The 7,041-nt window shown below is 36.2% G+C and overlaps 1 protein-coding gene across 1 annotated transcript; it reads left to right on the top strand.

The window, feature by feature from the left end:
• The first annotated feature begins 308 nt into the window (after nucleotides 1-308).
• LOC112013193 (E3 ubiquitin-protein ligase ATL9) lies at nucleotides 309-2,128 on the top strand. Its single transcript, XM_065767701.1, has 2 exons — nucleotides 309-508; nucleotides 1,762-2,128. The coding sequence occupies exons 1-2, from the start codon at nucleotides 309-311 to the stop codon at nucleotides 2,126-2,128; spliced, it is 567 nt and encodes a 188-aa protein (XP_065623773.1).
• The last annotated feature ends 4,913 nt before the right edge of the window (nucleotides 2,129-7,041 follow it).

Below are 7,041 nucleotides of genomic sequence, written 5' to 3'. Positions count from 1 at the left end.
GAATACAAGTAATTTCTAAAACCCATGCGTGATGACCAAGTTATGGTCTTCTCCTTTCCGGCCTGCTTGGGGCGTGGCTGCCCTCAGGTCTCTCCTGATTCCTGTTTGGAGCGCTAGTCCCTTCCTGATCTTCTGGTTGGCCATTTGGTGGTGTATCCTTCTGGCGCAGCTGTTCTTCCAAGTCGAGGTTCCGTTTGGTGAGACGCTCCACGGCGGCACCGAGAGTCTGAACTTGTCTCTCAAGGGCAGTCGTGGGAGGTTCCTCTCCTTGTACGTCATTAGTAGTTGCCATTGAGCGAGTGAGTACCATGCAACCCTTTAGTCCGGGAAACGATAATGCGGCTTGGTCACTTAAAATCGGTTTCCCACAGACGGCGCCAACTGATGATGCCGTAAATCTCACCAGTGAGATTGCACGACGCTTGTACGCTCAAAACAACCTGCACAACAGAAAGGAAAGGACCTCACAGAGAGCACCGGTGTGGTGCCGGCCAAATACCCTCCGAAGGTCAAGTTAGAACTTCTTTTCAACTCTAGAGTGCTAGAGAGGGGTTAATTATGCGTACCTCGGCTCATGAGGGTATTGGGGTTTTTATAGTAGTAGTGGGTGGACCTTTTTTCCTTGTAGTAGAAGTCTTTTCCTTGTAGGAATCCTTATGCGCGTAGATTGCGGAATCCTTTCCTTATAAGACTCTGATACTGGGCGCGGAATACAAGCAATTTCTAAAACCCATACGTGATGACCAAGTTATGGTCTTCTCAGAACCATCAGCTTTCAAGGCGTCAGCCTGTCCTTCCCTTCAGCTAAGCTAGTGTCAGCCTTCATGCTTCGTTCAGTAACCTAGGGGCTTCAAATTGCCGTCAGTTGGACTTGGGGGCTTCAGCCCGTCAGTTTGCATCTACGTTTTTCTTGACACAACTTGACCCGTCAGCCAAAACAGAAGCTGACGGGTTAAGTTCATGGCACCTGTTATAATTCTATATCAGATAGTAACTAATATTTTTCCATAGTTTATACTTTATACTGCATATTATTTGTTTTGAATTTTATGCAAAATTTTAAAATATTTGTTAATCCATATTTTTATATACATATATGTCAAAATCAAATAGTATTTACTAATATATAATACTTGTATTTTGTTTGACCTTGGATGTGAATTATATTTGGGCGGCACCTGTACGTTTAATTTACGCAATGTTCTTGAACATGGCACTAAGGAGTAGAGTTTACCTGTCTCAACCCTATGGGGTCAATGTGTACATTTCTGTGCACTTAAAAAATTCAGTATTGTTGGTTGGATTTCACACAAAGACAGAACCGTCCCACTAGTAACCAAATGCCTCCTTCAGTTTTCGTTTACCTACCAAACTTACACATTCCTCAAGGAGCACACATGTAAGTTCTCTCAAATTTCTGTTTCAGTGTAGTTTTTTTCATAACTGATGAAATTTGTACAAGCCAAGTCAGAATAAGATCAGTGATTTTGATGCATGACAGTGATTCCTCACAAGCTTTGTGCTTCTGGGTCATTGTAATTGAAAAGTACAGAATGTGAATGAGATAACTTTGTTATTTTCTGCCTAGGACAAGAGAGGAAAAAAGAATTTCTGGGTTTTGTTTTTGTTGGCTTGAGAGCTATAAGTTTCACCCTTTCTGCTTTTGTAGAATAAAAGTATGGTAATGGAGTTAGTCACCTCTGTGATACTATTGTTAGTGGGTGTTGCTGTATTGGTGGTAATACATGTTTGTATTGTTAGGAGATCTTTCATCTGGAGAGGGAGTAATCAACATGGTGATATTATGGTTCAAAGAAGTAGAAAATTCAGGGCAAAAATGATTTCCAATGAGGACTTGAAAAAGCTGCCTTGCTTTGACTATGAGGCAGCAGAGAAAGGGACTAGCTGTGTTGATTGTGCTGTGTGCTTGGAGAACTTCAAGATGGGTGAAAAGTGCAGGTTATTGCCAAATTGCAGGCACAGCTTCCATGTTCAGTGCATAGACTCATGGTTGTTGAAGACACCCATTTGTCCAATCTGTCGAACTTGCATTATTCCTCTCAAGGTTGAAGTGATTATAAGTGAGGAAAGTAGTGTTTCAGATAATATTGCAGTTGAATTAACATAGAGCAAGGTTGTTTTGTTAACATACTAGCTTCAATTAATACCCAGTCGTTTTGGCTTTATGTTTAGTGGTTTGTTCCTTTGATCATAGAGAGATGATCTTGTTTTCCTAAGCCCACTCAAATTTCACAAAAAGAACAAGTGCATGAGGTCTGCTTAGCTCTCCTTTTTCCTTCTACCTTTTGGTTGGCTTTGATGAACATTCAGATTTTTTCTTCTTGTGGTGATAACATTGTCTGAAGCAGAATCAAATCCATTCAGTGGGTTTTCATATTTTCACATCTAATGGCATTTCAGGTTGTGAATTTGTATTTATTTATTTAGTTTTATTTTTTGATAAGTAGGTTTCGATTTAGGCTGTGAAATTGTATTGTGATAGATGCCTTGCATTTTGATAGTTGTGAACCATACGCTTAAGACACTAATCACAAGATTAATCACGTCTTTTATTAGATTTGAGCAACTATTAGGGGTGTGTAAAATATTAAATTTACAAGTTTTAGGGTGGGAAAAAATAAACATCATCTAAAGCTTTCCAGGTTTTGAGAAATCAAGCATAATTTAGCATTGTTTGCAAGAAATGCTAGGGATACAATTTTTCCCTCCACAAATTACTATGGTGACAAGTTGTGATTGATAACATGTCGCTTTCACATACCTCTATTACAGACATTACCTTTATTATGAGTAACATACTAATTGTGAAAAATCTTGTATTACAAGACTTACTGTTAGCACGATAAGAGGTAAGCTTTTGGAAGCAATTATTATATCCTTATTATTTTGGATAGAAAAAAAAAAAAAAAAAAAAAAAACCGTCTATATAGTTAATGGATTTCCGAGTCCTCCCTCACAAAGTGGTCTAAGCTTCATGGTCATGATGGGATACCATTGATAAGGGGTACCAAAACTTTTCACTCCACTCTGTTACATCCAAATATATATGTATAGTAAAAGCAAGTTGCTTCAATTTGCTAGTACACCCGGAGCTTATTATGAGCAATTTACCAGCCTAGGGAATGGGAGTGAAGTATAGAATAAAACAATGGGACGTCAAACAATTCTAAACTTGAAACCTAGACCGCTGTAAAGAGCATCAAAAGTCATTTGAAAGCCTTTAGAAACTTGCCTTCCCCAAAGGCCCAAACCACGGTTTTTGCTTTGCTTTAACTGTTTCTATTGTTTACTGTGTGTGTCTGTGTTTTTGGGCATTGTCTGAAGTATAAATAAGCGAAATTGTTTTGAAATCAGTGAGAACACTTGGTTACTGTTGTAGATATCATTTCAGAAAGATTTACATGGAAACTTATTAATAAAGAAGAGCCATGTCCCTGAAATAACAATGTCAATGCATGAAAAATGATGAGGAAAAGGAAAACCACAGAAAATAAAATTAGAGAGCGTGGCATTTATGAGTTCAAGCCCTTCAAGCACACAGGCCTTAGCATCCACATTGGTGGAGCTATTTTTTTAGCTATTTGCCACTACAAAAAGCTACTTTATTTATTTTAACTACTTACTTTCCAAACATCCAACATCAGTAGATTTATTTTAGTTTTTAATATAATAAAATAATATAAATATCACGATAAAATAATATATCTATTATAATAACAGTGTAAACACACAAATAGAAAAACAATGTATAGGAAAAGAAAAAATATAAGAATAAAAGAACAATAGTAGTGTGAACGCACAAACAATATATAGTAATGTGAACGCTATATAAAAAATGAAAAAAAAAGTGTGAACGCACAAACAATAGTAATGTGAATGCAGAAGAAGAGAAATAAGAATAAAAGAAAGAATAAAAATAAGTAAAATAATCAAAAACAATGTAAGCGCACAAATAAATAAAATTTACCTTTCAGCTACAATGCACAACCAAAAGTAGCTGTGCACTGTAGCTATGGAGCCAAAAAAATTATATTTGACTCCATTGTAGAGCACATTTTGGTATTTGGTGGTGCTAAAAATAGCAATATAGCTATTTAACACCACCAATGTGAATGCCCTTGTCCTCTCAACCCAACTGATACGCCTCAAGCCTTAGAACATTCACATCAGTGGATGCAAAATCGTGTATAATAGAAAAAGACAACTTTTACACATTTTGCCTAAAAAATGCTCCACATCAATGCTTCTAAAAATGTGTATATTTATTCACTTGCTATAGTAACTATGTATATTTACATAGTTACTGCAACTTGTTTATATATTATTTTATTAATTTCATGTTCACACCTATTTTTCTCTCTTTTCTCCATGCACAACGAACTCAGTAACTTCTTCTCTCCTCATCTTCTTTTTCCTCAAATGCTTACAAACACACCCACACATAAACACATCAACACAGACAAATCAACATAGAGATATACAAACACACCCACACACAAACAAACCCACACGGATAAACCAAAAAAAGACAAATCGGTGCTCAATCGGAACGATCAGAGCTCGTGGGTCTTGCTTGATCAGAGCTTGTGAGTCTCGCCTGATCAGAGCTAGGTAGATCTAACCGAGCTTGATCAGTGCTTGACTGAGTTTGATCGAAGAGTTAATCTGTGTTCGAGAGTTTGATTGGAGAGTTGATCTATGTTCGAGAGTTTAATCGATGCTTGACCGGTTTGATCTGTGTTCAAGAGTTTTGCTAGGAATAAAGCATGGCTTGATCGGTGCTTGACCGAGCTAGGGAGAGTTGATCTATGTTCAAAGATGGATATAGAGATGGGTACAAAGAGAGAGAGAAACAAATTAAAAAAAATAAGTAGAGAGAGAGAGAGAGAGAGAGAGAGAGAGAGAGAGAGTCCACGTATGTAAAGGGGTAGTCCGGAGGGGTGCTGTCATGTTATAATTTTTCAGAAATTGCTCGTGTCATTGTGTCGTACCCGTGTCGAGTTCGTGCTTCCTAGTATTTAGAGTTGTTATTACGTTAATAATTTTATTAGAATTGGTAAAATCTCATGAGTCACTTGTATTATTGCTAATTGTGAAATCCCATTTTTACACTGACAATAATTAAAAACATATCTAAAAAGGCACTGGTGAAGAAGAACAGTAAATGCTGCTAATAACTTTGTTAGTTGGAGAAGTCGTCTTCTAAACAGACTAAACTTCCCATATGGTCTCCCAAACTTTGGATAATGTTAGTGTTGAGCAATGTTTCAATTTTTTTTTTTTTTTTTTTTTGCCCCTAACGTAAGAGAGTTAAGAGGGTTTCATCTGAATAAATCAAGACATTATAGGATTTCATCTCCTTGTCTGCTGAAAGTGCTGCCTGCATCAAGAAGATTAATAATCCATGATCGTCCGATAGAGCTGTTGAGCACTTGGGGGGTTTGTGAAATTGCCCGAATGGACCACTTGGGCTTTGTTGGTGGCATTGGCAATATGTGATTTGGTGGCGGTATTTGATGTAGGACAATATATGAGGTTTAATTTTTTTGGTTGGTTTGTAATTTTATGTAGTTTTTGTAATTTTAGGTTTAGGGTTATTATTTTGTGTTCAATGCTTTTCTAGTCAAATTAGATTTCTATTATAGTAGAGTATCAATTATGATTTCTTCTAAAAGAGATCCTAATTGATACCCTACCATTATAGGACCCTGATTTGAATAGGAAAACTTTGAATACACCTAAAATCAAGGAAATAATAACCATAAACCTAAAATTATGGAAATTACATAAAAATGCAAAATTATCCATCCATAAAAATTAAACCCTAGACCCATATCTTGTCCTCCATCAGTATTGGCACTTGATGGGCTCTTAAGTTGTTGGTGAATTGGCAACGAGTCAAAATGAGGAATTGCTAGATTATAAGGCTTGATTGATTGTGTTGAGAAATTCGAATAATAGTTTGGGTATGCTAATGTTGAGGTTGTCAGTTTTCCAGCTGACAAATGTGCGAGTGGTAGAGATGAAGGGGGAGGTCCACATTGGCAGTCATTCGCTAGAATGGTGTTCATTGAGTGGTGACTCATTGGAGTATTAATCTTGGAAGGTATTTTCTTGGCTAGTGTCCATATGTTCAACATTGCTATTGGGCATGTGAGGAGTATTAATCTTCTTTGGCGTGGGCTGCACTTTCAACCGACAGCAGGATGAAATCCTTTGTCTTGATTTTTATTTATTTATTTTCTGGATTTATTCAATTGAAATCCTCTTATGTTTGGGACACGAAATTGAAATATTTTTGAACATTGACATTGTCTGGAGTTTGAAGAAGGCCATACAGGGAGCTTAAGGTGTTGAGGGTGGCTTCTGTGATGATGTTGTTAGTGGTTTTTCTTGCTCTTCACCAATACCCTTTTTTTTTTCATTTTTTTATTTAAATGATCAGATAGAAATTTATAATAATTGAGTAAATTTGTTTTTATTAGGATTGTGATTGTGTATGTTTCTACCTATTCTCTTATTAATATTTTATTAGAGGGTATAAACATTGACTTTTATACTGAATTTTTATAGAATTCATTATCTTATTCCATATCTTGGGGGTAATACTCCTCTCACATTAAACTAGGTCCCACAGGTACAATTTATGGCATGGGTTGATTATTCTTGTGAGATGAGAGAGTATTACTCATATTATTGAATAATTTTCCAATTTGGAGGATAGCTTGCATTCATACATTTGATTCTGCATACAAGGGTTAAGGTGCTACTATAATTGTAGTAGAAGTAGGGTAGTTGTGATATTAGCTGAAGAATGGATTTGCATGGGATGATGTTATTCTGACTAAGTATGAAGGCCTTTATCCTCTTTTTTGGTTAAATTTTTTTCTGTAAGTGACTAAGTGCTCATTTATAGTCTAGAGCCATTGTTCTTTTTAAAATTCTAGAAAGAAAGATACAACATGAAATTTTTTTGTTTTCTGGATTCAATTTATTATTGTTAAGATTGTATGGCAAAAT

Source organism: Quercus suber, unplaced genomic scaffold, assembly GCF_002906115.3.
Source record: "Quercus suber isolate HL8 unplaced genomic scaffold, Cork oak 2.0 scaffold_836, whole genome shotgun sequence".
NCBI lineage: Eukaryota > Viridiplantae > Streptophyta > Magnoliopsida > Fagales > Fagaceae > Quercus > Quercus suber.
This window is presented reverse-complemented; position numbering and strand designations above follow the sequence as displayed.